This window comes from Rousettus aegyptiacus, unplaced genomic scaffold (assembly GCF_014176215.1).
Source record: "Rousettus aegyptiacus isolate mRouAeg1 unplaced genomic scaffold, mRouAeg1.p scaffold_m13_p_6, whole genome shotgun sequence".
NCBI classification, from domain to species: domain Eukaryota; kingdom Metazoa; phylum Chordata; class Mammalia; order Chiroptera; family Pteropodidae; genus Rousettus; species Rousettus aegyptiacus.
The window spans coordinates 49,576,921-49,600,983 of NW_023416309.1; the positions used below are offsets into that span (position 1 = coordinate 49,576,921).

General features: G+C 44.5%; 1 protein-coding gene across 28 annotated transcripts in view; it reads right to left on the reverse strand.

Annotated features, from left to right (window-relative positions):
• ABLIM1 (actin binding LIM protein 1) overlaps window positions 1–24,063 on the reverse strand; it is a 288,773-nt gene that overhangs the window by 140,003 nt on the left and 124,707 nt on the right. Inside the window, exon 2 of one of the 28 annotated variants that reach the window (XM_016146382.2) lies at window positions 13,519–13,621. The exons of 26 other annotated variants lie outside the window; for them this stretch is intronic. In XM_016146382.2, coding sequence (XP_016001868.2) covers window positions 13,519–13,561 — 43 coding nt within the window. In that variant the 5' untranslated portion in view covers window positions 13,562–13,621. Of the gene's footprint in view, window positions 1–9,331; window positions 9,982–13,518; window positions 13,622–24,063 lie in introns of those variants that run through there. One more of the 28 variants, XM_016146384.2, reaches the window with a different exon arrangement.

The window sequence follows — 24,063 nt, forward strand, 5'->3', positions numbered from 1 at the left end:
CAGTGCTGCCCGCTGCGGTCCTGCGGTTTACATGGTTGGCAGGGCCTTTCCCTAAGGGTCTGTCCATCACAGCAGCTCCTTCCAAAAGAGAGAAGCCACCCATGGGCTCTTATTTCAAAAGTCTGAGCTCCTTCTGAATCCTGTCACATGTTGCAAGGGTGTTTCTGACTCAAGAGAGAGGCGACGGCAGACATGCCCTGAACCCACAGAACGGCTATGCCCTATGCCCTTCCTGCTGCATGGGAGGCTTGCTACGACAGCTCACCTCTGACATTCCCGAGGGAGGCGTGACCTCTCTCCAAAGCCCCTGCTTTATCATATTTCTGGAAATGCTGTGAAAAATGAATGCTACAAGCACATGAGGCCCGACAGATGGAGGTTAAGAGCTGATGAGAGCTGAGACAGTGCATGACAGCCAGTCCGGGCTGCAAATTTGTTCTCCTCCCTTCGGCGGCAGCGCAAAAGCGAAGGGAGCACGGTGTCTGGAAGTGACGGTGCAGAATCACAGGGAGAAGTTCTTCCGCATGGAAAAGTAGCTCCAGAGCATCCTTAGAACTGAGGAGGCCTGAATGCGTTTCCCTTGGGACTTTCTGCGGCACTTTGAGCAGCATTTTACTGTGAATTTAGCAGCTGAGTCAGTTGTTAATGGTATCCAGCACCCAAAAAAGATGACACCAGATTCTGTCCAACTTCCGTTGAGGGTAAAGTGATCAATAAAAGATTCTGAAATTATTCTGTCAAAACTTTCCAGTTGCAAGTGAAGAAACCCAACTTCACAAAATGTGCCTATGAAACACGACTGTAAGAGCATCCAGGATGCAAACAAGATCGTCCAGCAAAACACCTCATTCTGTTCTCACCTAATAAAACTTTAGTGTAGATGTTAAACCAATACTTCTCGGACTTCAAGTCTTGACTCACTGAAACATGAAATCAGATTAATCATGACCAATATAGTTTAAAAATAAAAGAGAAAATAGCGGAGAATAAAGGTAAACACTGTTTCCTGTGACTTCTTTTCGCCATTTATGTGTGTATGTGCACCAGTCATGAGTCTGGATGCGTGAAATCGTATTTTTTTTCTTTTTCCTGTGGGTAGGTTTGGTGAGCGCTGTATTGAGCCCCAGACCACAATCTGGAGGCCCTTGGGCTACGTCAGTGCTGCCCGCAGACATGCTTTGTTGGTCTACGTGAAGATTTTTTTGAAGAGAAAGTTGAGTCATTTGCCAACATTTAAACAACTGGAGATTTACATAGCAATCCCCATTTCTAGTAGCTCTTGAAAATCGGAGGGTGTGGCCAGTTGGCCCACATCCCTCCATGGGACGTAGGATGGAGTGACTCAGTGGCTTCTCCCTTTGGAGAGGGCCATGGTGTTCAGTTTGTACCAGTCTCCACTCAGTTAGGCCACCTGCCTGGTTCCTGGAGGCACCTGCACACGCGACCGTCAGTTCCGACCATCTTCAGCTCATCCTGACCCTCAAAACCCGCCGGTCACCTCTCCTGTGTCCACTGCTGCACTGCGCGACCAACAGCAGCTCCCACCACAGCCAGCTGGCCGCGTTTCCTCAGACAGAGGGTGTTCTTCGCTGCTCCCGTGTTGCCTGTTTGACCACTTTTCTCTCATTCCCTCCTTATCCACTTGCTCCACTCCTATCCATCCCCCAAAGCCTGGCCTGCCATGACTTGCAGCAGAACTGACCACTCCCTGCACTGTGGTCCCATGTTACTTTAATGGCTCTCAACTGAATACTTTTTACATTGTACCATAATTACTTACTTGTCTATGCTCCTTGCTGGAAAGCGAGTGCTTTCAGGTCAAGAGCTGTATTTTGTTTCTATACCTATATCTATATTGTTTATCTCTTATTAGGATCTGAATAAACATTTAAATAAGGACGACCATCTCCCCCACCCATACACATCATTCATTCACTTATTAGTTCATTCAACATTTGCTGAGCACTCGCTACAGAGCAGACGCTGTGTTAAGGATACAAGTTGAATCAAACACCATCCCTCACCGCATAAGAACCTCTCAAGGTCAATCTTAACGCTCCCTTTTCTATAAAGCCATTTTTTTTCCCCTTTGGAACACTAACCCTTCCTTCCTTTGAACCCCCACAGGACACTGTTTATATGCCTTCCGTTGCCTTGTGTCACCTCTATTTGCATTCTCAATCGACACCCCTCCCGACACTGGCTCATTTGTTGACCTTCTGAAGGCAGAAACTGTTCAGTGTTTCGGGTCATCTCTGAGATGTCTTATGGAGAGGAGACTCCAGTAGATGTGACATATGGCTCGCTGTTCAGGCGGGACCTTTACGTGAGGCACAACTAGCCGTGATTTCCAGTTGAGCAGAAACAGCATAACTGGACTCCAGTCCAAGAGACATCGCTGCCACGTTGGCCCTGGCGCTGTGTTCCTCAGTGGCTGTCCAAACAGGGGTCCCTCCTGTGGCACACAGACGGCAGGCCAGTAGGCACTCATCTAGCTCATGTGACACTCATGGGACTCTCCAAGGACCTGGAAACGCACAGTCCCTGCCATATTTCTGAGCGGTACTCAGGCTTCTCTCCCATTTCCCACCAGACCCTCCAGTGTGGAATAACCGTGCTATCTTTTTCTATCATTCTCTGTTTTCTTAATTTTTCTTAAAATTCTTACTCCACAAAGCTTCAAATAATAAACAATGACAGAACCACAACAGAATGAATGTGAACAGTTAGAACAGAGACTGGACATAGTGGTACTGGATAACACACTCCAGGTTTTAATAATATACTTTAGCAACTCAGACTAAAGAGGGAGTTGTGATCTTTGTAAGCCACGATACCTAATGAAACTATCTTTTACCAAAGGATTCCAAAGAGCCCTGCGAACCCCAGTAAAAATGCTCACCCAACACTGCGAGAATTAGAAATGATGCCTAGAGAATGACACCCCTGTCTCTTGACTCCAAATTAGTGCTTCCTTCCCCAAGGGAAGCCGAGTGCCAACTCACCCCTAGCAAAGGGGCCTTGTAACTCCATCCCACGCCCACCCTGCCCACCCTCTGTACACCCAGTGTCATATAGTGACGGCAATGTCTTGGCCACTGGGATCTCACGGGTCTGTTTTTATAATGAACTATAGTTTCATTCTCTATTTCAGGAGAGTCAGAGTGAGAGGGATGCTCTTTATCTTCCCTTTGTGATCTCTGCATTGTAAGCAAGATAGCGAAAGAGAACGGAGAGTTTACTCATATAATAGTTATTACTTATCTGCCTAGAAAGCCGATCATTCAAAACACAGAAACCATGGATTACCTTGACAGAGACAAAGTGTGCTCCCTGGACCAGAAGTATGGACATCACCTGGGATTGCTAGAAAAGCAAAACCCCAGGCTCCTCTCCAGATCGACCAAATCAGAAACTCTGGGAGCGAGGCTCAGAAATGCATATTTCATCAAGTCCCCCAAGTGGTGCTGGCACCTGCTAATGTTTGGGAATCACTGCCCCAGATATTAATTTCCCCATTAGCATTAAGAAAGCTAGCATCTTCACAGTTAAGTATTCAAACAAGTCAGCCTGTTTGATGACAATGGTACACAGAAACTTCCCCCTGGTGTCCCCCAGGGCACGTTGGACCATAATAGCATTAATCATGTCAGCGTGAACACAAATACAACGTTACAGAGAAAAGAGGTCATGCATACAAATATCCGCCCTCCTCACTGTTAACGAAATTTGCCCTTGAATACACAGCTCCTGCCAGTTTGGGATAAACATGCCTCTCGGTATGAGTCACCATCAGACCAGCACACAATGAAATAGGAAGCTGGGCTGGTTTCTAGTGTGGTGAGCCCAGATCAGGCTCAACCACAATGGGAAGAAATCCTGCACCACTCACTGATCACTGAACCTTCTGAAAAGTCCTCTGGCTCTCTAATGCTGGCTCCGGGAAGCATTTTGATTCTGGCCAACGATATCAGGACCTTCTTTTTTGCCCCCAGGGTCTATGGAAATGAAGACACAGAGGGCCCCCTCCTCAAATTAATCAGATGCCAAGATCATCTTCTCGGTGAGGCGAGCTTCCCTTAGGATGTTTTTTTATGCAATAATTTGGAGAAGTCAATTTGTTACTCTTTAGAAGACCATTTCTATGATGCAGTAGAGGTTGTTTCATCCTTCCTGGACACCTGACCAGGTAACTGGAGAGATAAAAGGCCAGGCCACCTCCCAAAGACTGGGAGTGGCTCAACCTCCAGCTTAGATGCCCACTGTCTCCATGTTCTTGAGTTCATTCTTCATCAAAAATTGCTCTCACCAGCTCTGGCGAAACTTAGATCAATGTGTTCCTTCTCTTAGATTTATTTACATCTAGCCTTACCTCTAACTGTCGAAATGAAGTCTTTTTTTTCCTTCTGGATAAATATTTTTTTTAGATATCAGTAAGTGGCAGAGGGCAAGGAAATTGTTATAATTTTTTTTTTTTAAATATGACATTCTTTCCCTTAGCCATGGGAATCACATCACCCGGACGGCCCTTTTGCTGTGAAGATGAGCTGGGCAGAGTCCTAATCTGATGAGAGTAGCACGCTCGCTTATAAAATAATAACAGCAAGCTACGCTTGGGTGCTTTTCTCTAGAGTGAAATGTGATGACAAAAACTGGGGCTCCCTTCTCTCCAGAGGGGCATGCAAAGCTTGCACTGAGTTGTGTGCATAAGGCACTGATCGAGACAATTTATTCTGAAACTTTTCAATTTATTCTGCATCACGATGTCGCCTTTAATCGATAACTTCCCTTTAGTCCTTACTTAGGAAATGTCCTTCTCATTGGTGTCCCCTTGAAAAGCTCAGGTCTTTTCAAGCCAAGGAAAAAAAATGAAGAACCTAGAATATTCTAAGGAGCAGGTAGGGGCGGGGCATTAAGCATCAATCTGGAAAGTAGGGCTAAAAACTGAATCCAGGAGTGGCTATGATACACTGACAAGGGGGCCGGGTGTATGAGGAATTATTACACCACACGAAGAGGCCTACTGTTCTCATACTTCCTGAGGATAAAACAGAAATGGGTTTCGGTTACACTTGGCTGTGTGCACGAGTAGGTAGTGTCTGTGTGACTGTGTGTTTTAGGAGGCAAGGGATGGGAGAGGGGCAAATACCATTAGAGGCCGCCACCATCTACACCTCTAAAGGCTGCTTAACAAGACTGTATATGAGGTCAACAAATACTTGAGGAGAGACAGAGCTCTTACTTCAGTTCCACAGGGGAATGAGTTGTTTAATTTCTCTGGTGTTTACTTAGGTGCATGGAGTAATTCTAGAATGTAAAGAAGGGATAGGCTTTTGACAAGCATTATAAAGAAACAGAACTTGAGTCAGATCCTTGACAAATACAGAAAAGAAGAAGGAAAATACCTTCCATAATTATTCAAATAGAAAAAATGGGGCAGAAGGGAGAGTGGACGTACAACTAGTAGAGGTTTTGGAGGCAGATAAGCTCTTCTGCTTTCTAGCTAAGGGATCTCTGGAGAGTTTCTCAGCTCTTGTGAGTCTTCTCCATGTCTTTAAGGAGAGGAACACGACTGACCATGATGGGTTCGAAGATTAGACATAAGGTATGTGAAGCCGTCAGCACAAAGCCTGACACTTAGTATGTGTTCAATAACCAGCAGATGTAATAACATTAAAAATAAACAAGACTGGCTTAGATAGGCGTGGGGAGGAAGTAATTTAAGAACTTGGAGAGAATCGTCAATGATTAGCAGGAAGACTTGAACTTTATCTTGTCACTCATTTAGGTTTTTGAGCTGGAAATATGATGACATCAGTGTCCTAGAGGATTACTCTGGTGCCAATCTGTAGGACACATTTGAGACACAGTACACCATTATTCTCAGAAGCCACTAAGAAACAAGATTACCGTGTGTGTGTCCCATGCACTTGAATGTCAGGTGCAACAGGAACATCTCTCCTGTAAGGGCGAACTGGAGTAAGTTTCACTGGATACCACTCTACCCGAAAAACAAGTTGGGCTATCCAAGAAAGGCAGAAAGCCTCCAGGAAACAAAACAAAACAAACAAACAAGGCTGTGCCCAAGTATAAAACTCTATTTACCTTGATGCATCTCCCTTGCTGCAAAATTCTTACTCCCTCACATGGCTTCCAAACCATAAGCCTCCTTATTAAATTAGATGAGTGTTTACACAACTAAATCTCTAGTATTGTTTATTCTTCTTTTCTCTAACAAAGAGAAATAATAAATCCCTTTGTGCATATTTTTAAAACTTGCTCTAGTGCACACTTAAACTAGACAATTATAGCTTTTAAATGAGTATAGTGGGCCTCTGGAGTTTAGGTTGATGAGAGTATTCAGGAAGACAGATATTGACTGATTAACCCACAAAAATCTCTCTTGCTTCTTTGTTACAGGATACAGCAAGGATAAGATGCCCTTGAACACATCAGAGAAATAACTATTTCATCAAGATTCCTGGATCAATAAGTGTCTGCAACTGGAGGCGAATGGGAGTCTGGTTAAGAGACCAAAAGATAACAAGGGTCAAAGTATCTCAGCAAATGCCAAGGGTCAAAGTATGTCGCAAATGCCATTCCACACTAGCAGAGGTGTGATCCGCCAGCAAGCTTTTCTCCAGTGTCAACCCCAAAGCAGACAGAAACATGGCAACTTTATTCAGGAGAGAAAATGATGGCACAAAGCATTGTGAGTGAAACCAGCTCTAAGTGGCGAGCACAAGAGGGAATCTACGTCCCTCCTTCAGAAGACTTCTCGTCTTCTCAGGATGGAAGCTGCCATGATCTGAGCCTGCTCCAGGCTGATTTGTGTCAGCTCCAGGGGAAGGAGCACGGCCCCTCTGGGAGCGAGAAGAAATGAAGAGGACTGGAAAGTTCTCAGAATCGAGAAGACACAGGTTCCAGGCCCAGCTCTGAGAACAGGTGAACCTGTCTCAGCTATTTGAGAATCTGCGGTGGGTGGATGCTAAGGTATGTGCTGTGTCACCTGATTAGGTAATTGTGCTGGAAATTAAAGACGAGTCAGGAGTCAGTGCTGCTTCTGAGAGGTTCGCTGTCTAGTGATGGAGCCAGTGGATGTCAACACCTGTGGTGAGTGCAGTGACTGATCCACGTGCACCTTCGATGGAACACAGAGGACAAGCACTTGGTCCAATCACTTGCTGTGTGTCCCTGAGTGAGTGACTTACCCTTTCTAAACCCCAGTTTTCCTACCTCTAGGATGAATGCCTATACTACATGCTCCCCTGTGCCCTTCTTACTTTAACAGCTATGATGAAATTCCTTTCTTTCCATGGCAGCTCTTGTGTACCTGCCAAAGAACCCCGCCTTCCTCTGCTGTTGGCTCAGGTCAGTGCAATCAGAGAGCTGGGAGGCAGCAGCAGCATGGGCTGACACAGACTTCGAAATAAAAAAGGAACAGCCTTTAGCCAGTGGCTAAGGACTAAGATAACACTAGTATGTGACCTTTCAGTGGCCTACCCAAAGTGTTCCAGTTATAAAGTGGCTATGGACTTGTAAAGCAAAAGTGAACCCAGGCAATCTGAGATTTAAGAAGTCTGCGTGACTTAGAAATACAGTTGCTTTAGGGGGACTACTGATCCATAGGACACATGCCACAGAGAGCAAGTCTGAGACTTCCACGGCCCCACGGGAATGGAATCGAGAAGTGGCCTTTGCAATCCCTTTCCCAATACTCATAAATTACTCATCTCGGGAAAACAAACTCCAACCCATTAGCAATAGACATCAGGGCCAGGTTTTTCTAGTTAGGTAGGAGGTAAAAACGAAGAGCCCTGATTTTGATTAAATGTCAACACCTGTATCTGTTACTCTGTGAGTTCCTAGAAGCCTCTCAAAAGAGGGGAGACATTATTAGAAGCACCTTTATTTACACCAAATAATGTCACTCAATTACCACTTACTCAGTGAAAGGCGAAAGCGAAAGCAAGTGATCACTAAAGGTACGCAGGAACAGGATGGACAGAGCAGAACCATGCTCTCTTTGTCCTAAGGCGCAGCCTTAGCACTGCTTGCTGTCACGATCCCGTTCTTCACCCACCCATTAGTGTAATCAAACGAACCGCGTTTCCGGCAACAAGGATCAATTTGAGTTCAGCATGTTCACCTCAAAGTTATTCCCTGTAGGCGCTTTAAGAGAAAGTAGATGTAGATAAGTCATTGAAATGGTTCAAGACAGCCCCCCAAAGAGAAGACATCTGTGTTTATGGAGAAAGTTATGTCCCACCGTAAGAAAATGTGGCAGAATAAATTCAAGGGTGGTCACTCGCATTATCAAATCATGTGGTGAAGGTCCCTAAGACATATCATTAAGAGGAAAAAAAATTGAGCCTCAGAAAAATGATCATAGAATGATCCCATTTTTAAACCTCTATCTATCTATCTATCTATCTACCTACCTACCTACCTAATTCCTGTCTAGAAAGATGCACACATGAACGGTCCCGCCTCTAGAGGGAAGGGGGAATGGAGATTGACAGTGTTGGGGTGAGGAGCTTTCGCTTTCCACTCTCTCTGCTCCTGTAACATTTCATTTCCTTAACATAAGATGTATCTACCTATCGCCTGGATAATCACAACCCAGCACTGCTGTGCTCTCTTGCCTCTCCTGGATGAACTACTGATGTAAACTATAATTCAGTGCCGAAAGATTTCGCTTGCATTTCAGGACCACGCCCAGCGCACAGACACTTGCACCTGTGCACAGCACCCCACCCTCTGCCTTTTACACGCTCCTTCAGAGGCGATTTGGCACCTTTGACACCACATCCTTGAAGGAGAGGTTTGGAGGAGTGATTGGGGACGTAGCTGAAATGCTGGGTTATTAAAGCGGCGCACCTGAAACCTTCAAAACAGCCTGCTCCTCCTTTAGCTAGGCGTGGGCATGTCCCCAAACAGCACCGACCCTGTCATGACACATCTTAATTAATTTATTGATTGGGGTCGGGGTAAGCGAGGAAGAGACTGAAGGCTGGGGATGGCGGCAGGTAGGCAAGTCTCAAACACAACCCCAAACTCAAAATGTAATAACATTCAAAAGAGACACACACCCAGGAGCTCAGCTGTGCAAACACTCCAGGAATATGATGTGCTTTGGCCGCAGAGGCTAAATTAAAGGTTCTTGATGAAGACTGGGGTCCACGGAAACCCAGGCTTCACAAGACTGAGATCCTCGCACCAGGAATATGTCCGCCCGGTTTCCATTGATCATCCCCCATTAGGCGGCCGAGCCCCCGCAGCACCATTCCAAATTCTGCGACCATGCACGGTGATCGATATTTATAATTACCTTTCTCCTTCACCATGGCAACCGGGTCCTCTGGCGAGCCGCACGGAAGGAGAGAGGAATGAAGCCGCCGAGCCGAGCCGGAGCGCGCCTGGGGAGGCCGATCCGCCGGGGCAGAGGCTGCGAGGGGAAAAGCCCCGGCATCCGCTCGCCAGGTCCCGGGCTTCTTTCTAAAATCCCGCCCCCGGCGCGCGGGGCCGAGCCCAGGTGCCCGCCCCGGCGATCGCCGGCGAGCCGCGCCGCGCCCTGCTCGGGGACTCTGCCCTTGGGCCGAAACCACTCGCTACAGCTGCTGCTGTAACAAATGCAAAATTCCACTGCCCTAATCTCTGGTCACTGACACCACCTTGCATTCCTCGCGCGAGCCCTGGGCAGAAACACGCGCGAGGACATGCTCCGGGGGCCCCCGCCCCTCCCGGGGTCTGAGGAATGATTGCCAGAGAGGGGGCGGGGGTCAGAAACAGTGAAGGGCTGTTTAATCAGTAAAACGAGTCAATTATTAGCTTATTAAGTTTCCTATTACTGCTGCTGTCATTCTTTCTACAGCTCGTTTCAGACACAGGCTGGATAAATAAAATTAGCCTCAGCAGAGACAGAATGAACACTCATGGCTACTTCGGGTTCATTTTATTCAACTTTTAAGGTCCTGGAGACTCGACGAGGATGAAAATAATAATGATAATAATAATAATAATAATAATAATAATAATACTGCTGCCATTCGATTTGCCCTGCTGCTCCCTGCCCTGGTTTTCCTGAATGAGGGGGGCGGGTGGGGATTGAGACAAGGAGAGCCTGGGAAAGGGGATCTTTTCTTCAAGGTTCAATTCCTTATCCAGGATCAAGTTCCGGATCAAAGTAAAATTCTGACTTATCCAGGTAGGCAGAATTCTGACTTCTATCTTCTCTCTGCCTCAGTAGAGTTTTCTAGACAAACCTCTTGGGTGTGCATATGTGGGGGAGGAACCCTAGCTACAAACCGAGGGGCAAATGGTCACACCCGCACCCCCCACCGGCCTGAGCCCGCTGGGGCAGCAGCGGCTGCTGGCGAGGCTTTTGAGATCTGACCCACGGGGTCACAGGTCACTCTCCTGGGAACAGAGCACTTCCGGGTTCTCAAAGACAGTACCTGTCTCTCACACCCAGATCATTCGTTCTATTCCCACCGCGCACAGCATATACATCCACCATGTGGAGGGAACGCGATGAGCAAGAGACAAAAAGGCAGACGTAGCGCCGCGCGGGAGCGCAGCAGATGGCCAGCGCTGTCTTTCTCAACCAGAATGCGCAGCCAGTATTAGACTGTATTTACTGCAAATATTGTGCCGTGTTGGGCCTAAGAGAGCCAGGGTAATAGAAAGGAATGAAGTCAATCCACCTGCCTCATCTTTGACTAGAGGTTGTTTATAGCTGAAACTGCGTTTGTGGGACGGAGCCAGGCCTTTATTGCTGGGTTTCTGATGGGTAACAGTAGCAGTTCTCAAGCAGCTGTGACATTCCGACATCTGTGACTCAGGGCTTTGCTATTAATAGCCTGGGTGTCTCAGCCTGTAAGCAAGGGCTAAGTCCCCTCCAACCCCTGAGTCGTCTTTTCTATGACACACACTTCACCCACACGACTCCCTGCCTCCACCGCAGCACGGCAGGGTGGCGTTTTTCCCAAGTCGGAGGCCAGCTGGGGGATCGGCACTGAGGAACCTTTAAGCAGCTTCTCTACCCTCCATTCATAAATACGAGCCAAGCACGAGAGCAACACGACCTCCAATCCAGAGGGATGGGCAGGGTTGACTACAGAGATGAGCCCTTTACGTTCCCGAATTGTCATGGCTGAAACTGCACTTGTCCCCTTCCCCCGCCCCGACCAGCCCCAGGAGACCTTAAGTTGATGCTGACGAGCAGAAATCAACCCCAGAGAGCCGGAGTTGGTTCGGTGCTGTGAGCCTAGCAGGTGAATTTACTTTATTATATTTTTGCTGCACAAATGGATTAGCATCTCACTGAGGCACTCCTCTCCAAGGCGTTCCTGTTACTCAGCTCAAAGCTAAGGGCGCAGTGCTTCCTCCCTCCTGCCCCTCCCCCTCTCTCCCTGATGGAATGTGACAGTAAACCACCATTGGTTTTCTAGTCCAAAACCAATCACACGTAAGTGTTCCCGATACTACGAATGCAATTAGTTCCATTTCTCTTTTACGCAGGATGACAATTTTTCATCCTGAAATGTATAAACTGAACTGGTTCCTTATCACAGTTCTGAGCATACCTGTATACCTTTGTGGTTACATTCCCAGAAACCCTGGTTTCGAAAGCTCTCTGGCAGCGCTGGAGACTAGGCTAGCTGAGGAACAGCTGGTGCCTGTTCATTTTCAGAGAGGCCTTTTCTAAAGGAAAATACTACATAGTGGTTCAGAGCGACGTCCCCCCTCCCCCTCCTGTGTTTTCCGTGGAAAGAATTTTCCTGTACCACAGTCAAAGTGAATGAGTCACCGGCATTTAGTTGCTAAATAACAGTCATCTGGTTAAAGTCCCCTCCAACAATCAGACACTGCTACTTTAGGATAAAAGCGGCCACGCTGCACTTTTACGATAACTGAAGAGGGTATTACTAAAGTTATTTTTGGAATGTGGGAGAGTGGACCCAAATTATTTTCCTCTCCTTGCCTGGGGCCCAATAGTTCAGAGATTTCAGAAGCAGAGCATAGGTATTTTCTACTTCATGGTTAAAGCTACAAGAAGTACAGCAAAGTAAATCAAGAAAACAATGAACAATTTACAGTTCATAAGAAGGCAAGACATTTTATTCTTATTTCTAGGGATGATTTCCAAAGAACTTTATCTCAATCTCATTCCACTCAGATGAGGCAAGACTTCATAACACAGACTCCAACTCACGATTTTATTTGTTGTTTCATTTCCCAAACTGACTCATGGCCGTCTTTTCGTTTACCCACAGAATGAAGCCCACGGTTGTCTGCAAGTGACCAAAGGACAGAAACCATTTTGTTGGAGAGAAAAGCTTGGTTTAGCATATAACCACACTTGGCAAAACTCCAAGAGTAAATCATTTCAATAGAAGCTGTGCCAATGAGGAGGAAAATGTTACAAACTGAACACAAGCAACCTGACAGAATCCACTTCCTTATGGCTCTCTGTCTTCATCAGAGCCAGAAACTGCCTACTTTTGTGCACCTGTAGGGCAGGAGGTTCTGGATCCAAGGTTTACAAGTAACCCACCTCCCTCCACGTCATCAGCCAAAGGGCACTCCATATCCTTTCTAGCAGAATTCAGCTGAAAGAAAACTCAAGAATGAGTTCCTTATTTGCTTTCTACTTCATATTTACATCTGTCAACCTCACTGTGACATTTATGGAGCATCTACTGCACGCCAGGTACTGGGATGGCAGTATGAAAACAAGAGAGAAAACGCTGCTCTGGAGCTGCTTACCATCTCGTGGAGGAGATGCACACGCACGAATATTCTCAAGGAAATTAGGGAGGTGCTAGGAGAGAAGAAGGGCGCACAGGTTGCAGGGCAGGGCTGAGCCCAACAGGGAGCCAGGATGGGCTTCCAGGAGGAGAGAGAAGGGAGAAGGCAGGTAAGGGCTGCCGAGTAAGACACGTGGAGGTCATGGGGTGAGAAGGTACCAAGTAGTTCATGTTCAATGGGATACAGGGAGATGCTCAAGCTAGGGCTGGGATGGTTGGTCATGGAGGGCTCTGAAGGCCATGCTAAGGAGGGTGCACTTTAGAAGTGACGTGGTTAGAGTATCAACCTGAGCTACCGATTTCATTCCAAGTTAAGAGCAAAAGGCTTTGGCTGTGTTTCAAAGTCCACCACGATCTGCTTCCAACCGTACTGCCTCCTTCCTCCAAACTGGGTTGTGCTATGTGCGCATGCCCAGTTTTTAGCAGACTGCTAGACACGTAATAGATGCCCAAGGAGTGTCTAAGCTTATTTATCTAAATATTTCCCTGATCAATGGAATAACATGACAGCCATGCACATCTCACACAGAACAATTTAGGTAGCACAGACTAATTGATTTATTCTTCTGTAGCAGTGGCTTCATGTCTACAACTAGGCTGTGAGCTCCAGGGAGCAAGGAGGGTTTCATGCTTTTTCGACCCCCAAGAATATAGTCTGCAGACTCCAGGGACAGAAATACTGAGGGTGCTTTAAAGGCAGACATACCTGGTCCCCACCCAAGGTCTGACGCCTCAGATTCCCCGGCCATGAAGCCTGCGCGGCATCCAGCTCCTCACGTGACTAAGGACCACTGGCCTGGCACACTGGCCTGCATAACAGGAGGTGGATGAACATGAGTTTTACAAACAGAGCTATACGCCATTCTACCACCTCTAAAGAAAACAAACACCCATCCTTTCAGCTGGCCAAAATAACAATCACCCTGACAGTCACTGTGATCTTAATGAAAATTTACTGGAAGTGATCGTTTTAAAGTTTTCTACAGTCGGAGTCAAATTCCTAAATGTCTGAGCCCTCTTGATCCTACTAAGTCTCTTGTCCTCAACTGAGAATTCTTAGGATTTTTTCCATATGAATCTCAAAGAATCAACGCTCAGCCAAGTTCTTTTCCAAGAGTTCTTAGAGCAGAATTATTTACATTTGTATCCAAAACTTCCCCATGGTCCTTCTCAGAAGACACTTCTGAGTCTGGACCTAAGTAACACATTGCAGCTTGAGAAAATGACAAAAATTACTCAAGTGTATTTAACGTTCCCTATAAATAATCCACTAAGGATGGAAATATAGAGTGAATACAAAACAGGCCACTTTTCTTCAAGTGTGCTGGAATCTATTACCAGATTTCAAAGGATCTTTTGATAGTAAAGAGAATTTCACAGATTTTAGCTTAATTTTAGGTACGTGAGAAGTTCACAAGGAATACAGAAATAGCTCCAAATTATTTGGGAAAAGGCCATTTTTTTCTACAGTTTACTATTAGCTTTATCCCTTTCCTTAATATTTTCTAAGAAGAAACACGGTGATTAGAATAGAAAATGGTCACTTTCTATCACCTAGAACTGCAGTGCCTTCCCGAGCAGCACACCCATCTTCCTGGCACTTAAATGCGACCAGTGCCCTGAACTGTCCAGCTAAGGATGAGCCCAAAAGGCCAAGATTAGGATGCTATTCACCTACCTGAAGGAGTCCAAGAACTAATGAAGGATAAGCTGTCAAGAAAGAAGATACTGCAATGATGATTTGCATGTCTATTTTTGCAAGAGATTGTGAACACTTTGAGAGAAGGGACCACTTGTGAATATATGTGAATATCTGTATTCACACAGTGACAGGCACAAAGTAGGAATGCAACAGTTGATGAGTACCAAGGAATAAATGTCACTAGCTGACCATTGAGAGTCAAAACACGAGATAGGCATTCATTTTTATAGTCAAATAGACTGTTTAAAAAATCTAACTCAAATAAAAGTAAATTCAGTCTCATATATAAATCGATTTAATCATTGCTTTAAAGTATATACCAGGATGCAAACCAATGACTTACTGTGGAGAGAAAGCAAGCTGAAATGGAACTTAATCAAGAGGTGATTTTTACGAAGTCCCCTTAATAACTAACTCTCGCCATTACTTTTGTTACCATTGTAGTCTCTTTATATTTATCACCTCATTTAACCCTCACAACAACTAGATGAGGTAATAATATTATACTTTACACATGAGGAAAGAGTTAGGCTTGTTAGAATATAGAAGCCACAGGACATCCTTTCGCCTTTTTGGGACTTCTCTTCTACAGAGGTCATGAAAGATACTCCCCTTCTCTTTCTCCACCCCTCACCCCGCCCGCCTCCCCCACCCCCCGCCCGTCTCCCTGCCCCGCCCCTCCCACCCTCACTTTTTGGGTTAAGATGCACTCGGTGTACACTGACTTCTTTGGCATTTCCAAAGGACCTGGCATGATGGAAACATTGCATTTTGCCTTGTCTGTGTAAAACAATCTGCTCTCCTGATACCTTATCCTTCATTAGTTCTTGGACTTCTTATGGTAGTACCTGCCAGGTAAACAACATCATAACCTTGGCCTGTTGGACTCATTCTCGGCTAGACAGGAGAAGATGGTGTACCCAGGCCCACATATCAGGTCTTTAAGATGCAAGCCAAATCATCCACTGTGAGTAATCATTCTCAAGGTGCGCTCCTTCCGTGGTTTACATAGAGTCAGGTGGTGGGGTGGGGAGAGGCAGAGGGGAGTCACGGCATTTCTGCAAGGTTTCCAAAACCTACATTTGCTCTCCTCACTTAGCCTTACAGTTCTGGTTATGCCCTGGCACACGCCCAGAAAACAGCCTCCCTCTCATTCTCCTAGGACATTTCGGCCCTCATCTGAGGGACAGGCCAAACGAAGCATGCAAAGCACATAGCCATTACTGTATTTGCTTCTACAGGAAGGTGTCTTTGTCACCCAACATATGTCTCAGTGACTTACCCCAGTTCTTAATACAAAGAGATCAAGCAACTGATAATTCTGGTTTGTGAAAAACTATAACTTGTATGAAAAACAAAATCGGCATTAATTTTGTGCACATGTGAGCTGAAAAGTAGTCTTCAGGCGGACTTGTCCAAGGTTGCACAATTACTTAAAAAGTGGGTCAAAAGCCTGGTGTCTTACTTCCTACCTAGTGGTTATTTCATTACGCCACACCAACCACACAGACAGCCTGGTCAAAAACAGTGACTGTTTGAATTCCAGCTCCACCACAGCCCGAGGGACCTTGGGCAGATTCTTTTCTGTCTCTGGGTTTTGGCAGGCTCAGCTGTGAATGCTAATGACACGCTCCACTTGTGAGGCTGTGATGAGGATGGGGCTGGCTTCACGGGGGCGTGACCTGCCCAGCTGCATGGGGCCCTGTGCTCAGAAGGGCCCTCCATGTGGTTGGATGCTTTGCTGTTGCCATATTGAAATTCGTAATAATGTTATCTTCGAACTTGTGCTTTGGAAGTGAAGTCCGAGGGGACAATGGCGTGTGGGCAGACAGGATAGTGCAGTGTGTGCGTTTGCTATTCTTGCTGCCCCGTTTGCATGCAGTGTTTGCCCATGAGTAAAAAAATTCCAGCGGAATGATGGTTGGGAACTCAGGGAGACTCAAAGTGAATACAAGGTAAGTGTTTTACATCTATGATTGGGGAAACAGGGGTGAGGAGAGGTCAGTTTCCATTCAAACCGTAACGTTTGCCTCAAATGCACAAAGAATGCAGTGGTGTTCCAGGAAACACAAACAACCAAGAAAGCCTATCATGTCTTTTCCTACCCATGATTTACTTCCTCTGTTACCCAGCCACTTAAACTGCAAATAATGACACAGAAGGAAAGGAAAAGATAGAGCAAGCCACCTCTTCCTTTCTTTACTCATCAGTAAGCCAAAGGCAGAATGTTGATAGAATGTGTAGAAATAAAAAACAGTTGAGTTAGCATTCTCACTCTTCTTGAAAGAACGAAATACATACGTATCTACGATCTATAAAATATAAACGGTGTGATCTCAGTGATTCCGCATGTGTGAAATACTCTTATATTTTCATTTAATTTGGGCCCTGCCCAGTATAAACACGTGAGGTAAAGTTCGTGTTAATAGTTTTGAATGTTACTTTATTTAAGACATTAAATAGCAAATAAAAACAAAATGACAAGGGGAGAAAAAGTGTGTGGAGTAAAGAAAAAGCTTTATTTTTTTTAGTACTTTTAATGGCAATTTATTCCTGCACTTTGAACAAGGTGCCCTCCCATCTTCCTGTAAATGATGTGCCTGGTGCTGGGTGAGGATGAGAGAGTCTCTATACGGAATGAAAGTACCTGGCGCAGTGGCTGACATCGAGCGGGAGCGCAGGGAAGGGTAATAATGACTGTTCTTGTTTAGTTTCTCACTGCTTCATCAATTTACAGCAAAATAAGACAGAAGGTGACCAATCCTATGGAGAAAAATCAAAGCTGGAGAATAGAGAGTTTTAGGGGGGAGGAGTGTGGTTTTAAGTGAGTGGCCGAGGAAGGCCTCTTTGAGAAAGTGCCATTTGAGTAAATCTGAAAGAGATGGGAGAATGAGCCGTATGGATATGAGGAAACAGGATCCGAGGCAGAGTAAACAATAAGAGCAAAGACCCGGCGGGGAGAGCTCACCTGGTGTGTTCAAGGAAGTGAAGATGCCGGTGAGGCTGGAAGCACGTGAGAGCAGGAGTGACGTTAGGGAGGCGAAAGAGTTGGGGCCCTGTGGGTCACTCTGGCTTTTACCGTGAGTGAGGTGGGAAGTCACAGAGAAAATCACATGATCTGTTATTTCCACAGGATCCTTTTGGCTTCTGTGTGCTGCCTTGAATGAAGGGGAGTGGGCACGGATGGAGGATGTTGGTGCAGGAAGTTAAAAAGAGTTCAGGGGTGAGATGACGACACAACAGAATGCGATGATTATAGAAATAAGAACTAAAAACCGAGGACCAAGAGGGTATTGGTAGCAGTAAATGAAAGGTGATTAGATACTGATCAAATATCTAATCCCTAGCATGGGACAATGTTGGAGATAACCCCAATGAATGCAAAAGAGCCTAAAACAATGAAAAGAAACCAACAGATGTGCAAAAAACGGAAGACTTCAAAAAAATGTATGTCCGTGAAGTAGAGTACCTAAGGAACAGAAGAGGTCATCAAAGATCTAATACATGAGAATTTCCTTTTAATGAAAATAGGTTTGAACTTGCAGATTTAAAGAGATAGATATAATATTTTGGCATAATTTGATGTAGAATGCTAACTCCAAGTACTAGTCAAGGCTTCTGGATTTCAAAGGATATCATCCTCTGAATACTGAGACAGAAGAAACCCAGCACCCAGAAAAAGAGAAAAACTCAGGCTGACCTCAGACTTCTCTAAAGCAACGTTGATGCATGGAAGATAATGGAGCAATACCTGGAAGTCTCGTGGGAATGAAGGTGTGTATAAGAACCTTACAGTCAGCCAAAATGTTGCTCAGACATAAAGGCAATGGCAAACTACCACAAACACAAGAAATACAACACCACAAACCCTTCTTAGGAAAACATCTTAACAACAACATGTAGCCCATGAAGAGCTGAGTTAAATAAGCCCAGGAATACAAATATTGTGGTAAAGGACTAGCAGTAAGCAGTTAATTCTATTAAATATGAAACAGATACCCTAATTACTGCATTATGGCTATAGAAGAAAATGGCAATGTTTGGAACAAAAAAGCAAAGAACAATAAGAAAACAATAATACACCAAAAAACCCAGGAGGTGAGTAAGAGAGAAGTCCTAGAGTGATACCGTCCCTGTTTTTACAGCAGGAAAAAAGTTATTTGCACCAGATTGTCCAGGATTTTTGCTCTAAGCATCTTAAAGAACAGTCTCAAATTACACCACCCAACTGCTGCATCTTTGCTTAACGACGATGCTGTTTGCATACTTCAACTCTTGTTTCTTGAACTTGGAAAGGTAAAGGGTATCACAAGGCAAATATATCTTTGTACTGATTCTATCCAGATTCTTAGTGCAAGAACCAGAATTGTTGCTTATTTATTTAGATCTAGGATTTCCATAGCATCTTTGTTTCAGAAAGGTTGCTGAATGAAAAAAGAAAAAAAAAGAGATGATATGCTGGTACTAAGATAGATAGTTACAGATGGTTTTATTTTTCTTTGTAGTTATTTAGTATACATATTCATGAAAATGTCATAGCATTCCCCATGACAAGATTTTCATTTATCAATATAGGGTCTTGCCCAGGTAAAATAGCATGCCTTGGGGGTACTTTGACCCCTCCATTCTTCTGTCCCCATTCTACCCCTCTTTTGAGTAGGCATTGGGCCATATGACTCCTCACTTTGGCCATGGCTGAATAAATTGTTAGTAGACACTGAGGGAGAGGATGGGAACCCGTTTAGCAGAGGGTTGAACACTTAAAATTTATATCCTGTCTTGAAAAAGATGGGCTGGGCCAATTAGAATTTTACTCCTGGGAATCTGAACCAAGAGACATACAGAAATGTCCAGTCAGTGGCAGGTATTTGTATTAAAAGATCAAGTAAGACTAGGCCAGGGGCAGGCTTCGCAGAGACATGCGGATGCTAAAATTCCGAGGGGTAGTGTGTCAGGGGAAGCCAACTGGGAGGGAGGAGAATGGAACACTCCCTAGAACTGAACCGATGGGCCTGGAGTGGCCTGGAATTCTATGCTTCCCGAGGCCTGAATGTTCAGCATTTCTTGCGTTTCTCGGAGACCTCTCTGTTCTTACACATAGATGTTTCTCCCTCATTTGATTGCTCGTCTCCTTGGCATTCACTTCTACGAGTCAAGCCTGGTAACTAGAAATATCACAATGGCAGATGGGGAGGCAGCAGAGAAATACCCAGGCTTCCTCGTCCCTTAGCTAAAATATCCCTGAGGCATATTCTATGCTATTTCCCAGAGCTCCCAATCACTTGAGTTTTGGCTGCTCACACTGGCAACTAGTTTGATAGTTCACCTTTTATTAGCTTCACTTCACTATCAGTGTTTCTTGGGATCACCTTCCAAATAAATGATATGCCCTCAAATCTTTGAGTCAGGCAGGGTCTGTTTTGGGGCAGAGTTCAACAACACAGAATCTCAATTGTCCATATTTTTATGGTTAAAAAAAAAGAAAAATTTGTCTTGATCCACTGACCACTTTTGACTAGTCCTCTACTTTGGATTTCAAAGGTAGATTCAAAAGAGAATACTCTGAAGAGACCAAATATGCTCATCGGACAGAATGTATTATTTTTTTTCTCAAGAGAGTCAATAATTAATTGGATCATTTCATTGTACAAACACAATGGAATTTGTATGCACACACACTGTGCTAAAGTGCTTCTCCCTTTAAAATATTTAAATGAGCCTACTTGGATTAATTCTGGTCACGGGGGTCAGAGAACTAACTGCTGCAGAGCCCACATGTCTAACTGTCCCCCCCGCCCCAATGTCTTTAAAGCCTGTGGTTATGTTTTAGGAGCAATGATGTGAATATGACATTTATCAAGCTCTGTAGAAATATGTCATTTTATAATAATATTCTGTTGTATTTAAATATATACATAGGCTTTCTTTTTAAAAAATTGTAAATAGCTACACATTGCTACACTTCAACCAAAGATTGTGCTAGTACTATAAAACATATGCCAAGATGGCTATAGTTTTGTAAGAGGTATAGAGGGTGGTTTTTTCCCCTTCCTCCCTTGTCACCATTCCCCAGCAAGAAGGAAAATACTCTGCATATGTATTGGATTTGTTGGGGTTTGGGAAAATTAGAGGGAAGACAGGAAGGAAAATATTTAGAACTTAAAATTCTTCTTGGTTTTGGATCTGAATTACACAATATGGTTTTCCCTTCCTGAAAAAAATATACTAAAAGTGGTGAACATTTACCAATATACTTCAGTGGTTATTAAATTTGCCCACAGGAAAAACAAAACAAAACAAAACATAAAAAATGACTAAACCACAAAAACAGCATTAAGCCATAGCATCACATAACTGAAGGCAAAGTGGGCAAAAATCAAGGACAAATGAAGAGAAATAAATTACTGCCAACTCAATAATTTTGCTAGCAAATATTTACTGAGGATCCACAATACATTAAACTTCACCTCAGGGCAGACAGTGGTACACATCAAAGATGCCTAGCTTAAGCTTTCGATGAGTATACATTCTAGTAGGGCAAATAGCACAGGTACCTAAATGACTCTAAAAAGAGGTAGAAAGGGACCAGAATCAGAAATACTGAGAACATGCTATAAAAAGGTGTAAAGGCAGGAATGCTTGCCACTCCGCAAAAGAGATAGAGAAAAGCTTCAAGTAGAACGTGGTTCTCCTCAAATACAGAAAGAGTTCCAGAAAGTTGGTTGGGTTCGACATCTTTTCACCAGTTGCTACAGACAGAAAATGACCTAGCTCACCTCTGGTATTCAGATAAAGAAGCCAGTCAAGAAACGTGTTGGAGGTAGTTGCTCGTATCCTTTTTTTAAATTCTTAAAATAGACCAATTGAACCAGGATCTATGTTAGATCAAGTTCATTTGAAGTATTACTAAACATAGTTAACGTCACAAAGGATTTCCAACAATGATAACGGTGGAGAGACTGAAACCTCGCTGATTTGGCAGTTATTTATCAAGTAGCCAGTACCCCTGCGGGAGCGCGGGCTACCAAATGTCTGTGCTCTTCAAGGACAAGCCTGGCCTGAGGAAAAGATAACAGATGAACATATCCAGCTACATACTGGAATCACATGACAGCACTTCAGGGGAAAGAGTGATAGGAAATAGACCTGGGGAAGTGTCCTACAAGGAAAGCAAACGTTAAGTACCCTAGAATATTCTAGTGATGTCAAAAAATGACCTTAAACAATGATCCAGCCCCTAATGGACAGAAAAGGAGAAGGCAGGGTGCTGGCAGTGACCCCAACTATTTGACCTTTCTTCCCAAGCCCGTCTTTATCCCATGGGGATCCATTATATGTCATGAAAATCCTCCCTCTCCACTGGGCCACAGGCGAACCTTTGCGAGAGAGATTTTTCTGGGCACTGTGAGTCAGAACACCTCTGAAGTCCTCTGATTCATTTCAGTTGCCATTTATGGCTACTGAACATGGGTGAGAAAAGGTATCTAAACAGCCACCAAACACAACTGAGGGCCTATCGTGAGGCTCTGGCACCACTGACCATCTAGAGTTGTGACATATTTAAATTTGAAGGTCCCATGAATTCTGATTCTGAGAAGGGTTTCTCTAATGTGTTCTGGGTGCAGGGCCTTCTGAAGTTTGAGAAAAATCATTGCTCTCCTGGCGACCTCTCCGTCTTAATGAACAGCACGTGGACTGTGCTAGCTTCCTTGCTGGAAGCCTTCATCTTGTATCCTAGGGTCATTCCAGACTCATGGCTGATTCACCAAGTTAACAGGAGTCTAGAATCATAAGCACTGGCTCATACCCCAGAATCATGAGGATCAAATGATGCTAAATCAGGGGTTTCTGTGAAGGTGAGCCACTCTTACTAAGAATAAAAAATTTTAAAAGCCAGGATATAAGAATGATGCCAAACAATAAACTTAGACTGCCTTACTCTTTGACTTTAAGTAAGATTAGTTTTTAAGTACATATTATTAAAACTAATGGGCTATTTCAGCATAGTTAGTTACTCAAGGAAGTAAATTAGATAGAAAAATTTCCTGTAAAAATAGTTACTTGTCCATATTCCTGGGCCTAAAGAATAAATAAATAAAAACAAAGAAATAAAACAAAACAAGGCTGGACCAGCCTGAGTCAGGAAGTGGAACTAGGTGAGAAAAAAAAAAAAAGTTTTACTTCTATTTTTTCTTTCTACTCGCATATTATTGGGCTATTTTCCCTTTACTCGCTTTTTTGGGTAAATCTTATTTACTGTCCAGCTCAAATCCCATTTTCTCTTTCTCTAGCTACACCAGACCCAAGTTATCTTTCCTTTCTTTGAAAAATAATGATATTTATTACCTAACCATTTATTTAGCTTCTCACGCATCTGGGATAGGGAGAAGAAGAGGAAAAGGTAGAAATCTTTATCAACAACCTACTAAATGCTAGTATATTTTCTTTCATATTTTCTTCTTGTCTTCATAATATTATCGCAATGTAGGAAGTATTATTCGCATTTTACATTGATAAAACTGAAGCTCAGAGGTATGAAATAACATGTTCAGGTCACACAACTAAAAAGAGCGGTGCTGGATTTTGAACTTGGCAGGGGAGTCTGACCCCCCAGTCCTGAATTCATGGCCACCACACCACACTGCTTCTCCAAGCCTCAGCTACTTGAAGGCAGGGAGGTAATTTTATGTCCATTGTATTCTAACGTAGTGACTTGAGTTTTGCAATCATTCATCCATGCATTTACTCGCACGCTCACAGCCTATGTCTGTGCCAGGTACTATACTGAAACAAAAATATGAATGTGGCCCCCTCTGTACCCTCAGAGAGGCGCTCACGGTGCACTGAAAGAGAGGGGCTTAGAAATAGGTGGCCTAACAGCGATGCGCACAGGGTGCTATGGAAGTGCAGAGGGAGGAGGTAAGATGAGCCTGTGCAGAGGAGGAAAAGCTTAAGGTGAACCCTGTCAGAGAGTCAGAGGAACTCGGAGGGTATGCCGGGCAGCTGAACGGCACGTCCAGTGGGAAGCCCAAGGTGAAAGCTTCCTCTGAACAATCGTGACAAAGAAGTCTGGGTGGTGCTTGGGGTTAATGGTAGGACATGACTGAAGGGGAGGACCTGACTGTCAAGAGCTTAAAACTATGATTCTGGGAAATGATAATCAAACTGTCTAATGCTTAATTAATCACACAGCTGAAATCTCGAATCTCTGTCCTCTGTCTTCCTAAGACCTAGGAGAAACTGTCCACCGCCTACTGTTTCTGTCCTCAGTAGAATAAAAGTCGAAGTGAGTCTGCTGTTTGGAGGGGAGCACAGTCCATCAGCAAATGGCACGTGGCCGTGGTGGCCTGGCATGCTGGAGGAACTGAGGCCACGAGGAACACACGTCCCTGCAAGCACTGGAGTCCTGTTACTACTCTGTGTTCTGAACAGCCACCAGGCTAAGTCGTTAGTCAGGGGAGCAGGGCTGCAGGGGGAACCAGACACTCCTCCTTGCCATGTCTCCAAGGAGTCACTTTTTTTTCATGGCCGGGTCAAACACTTCTTTCA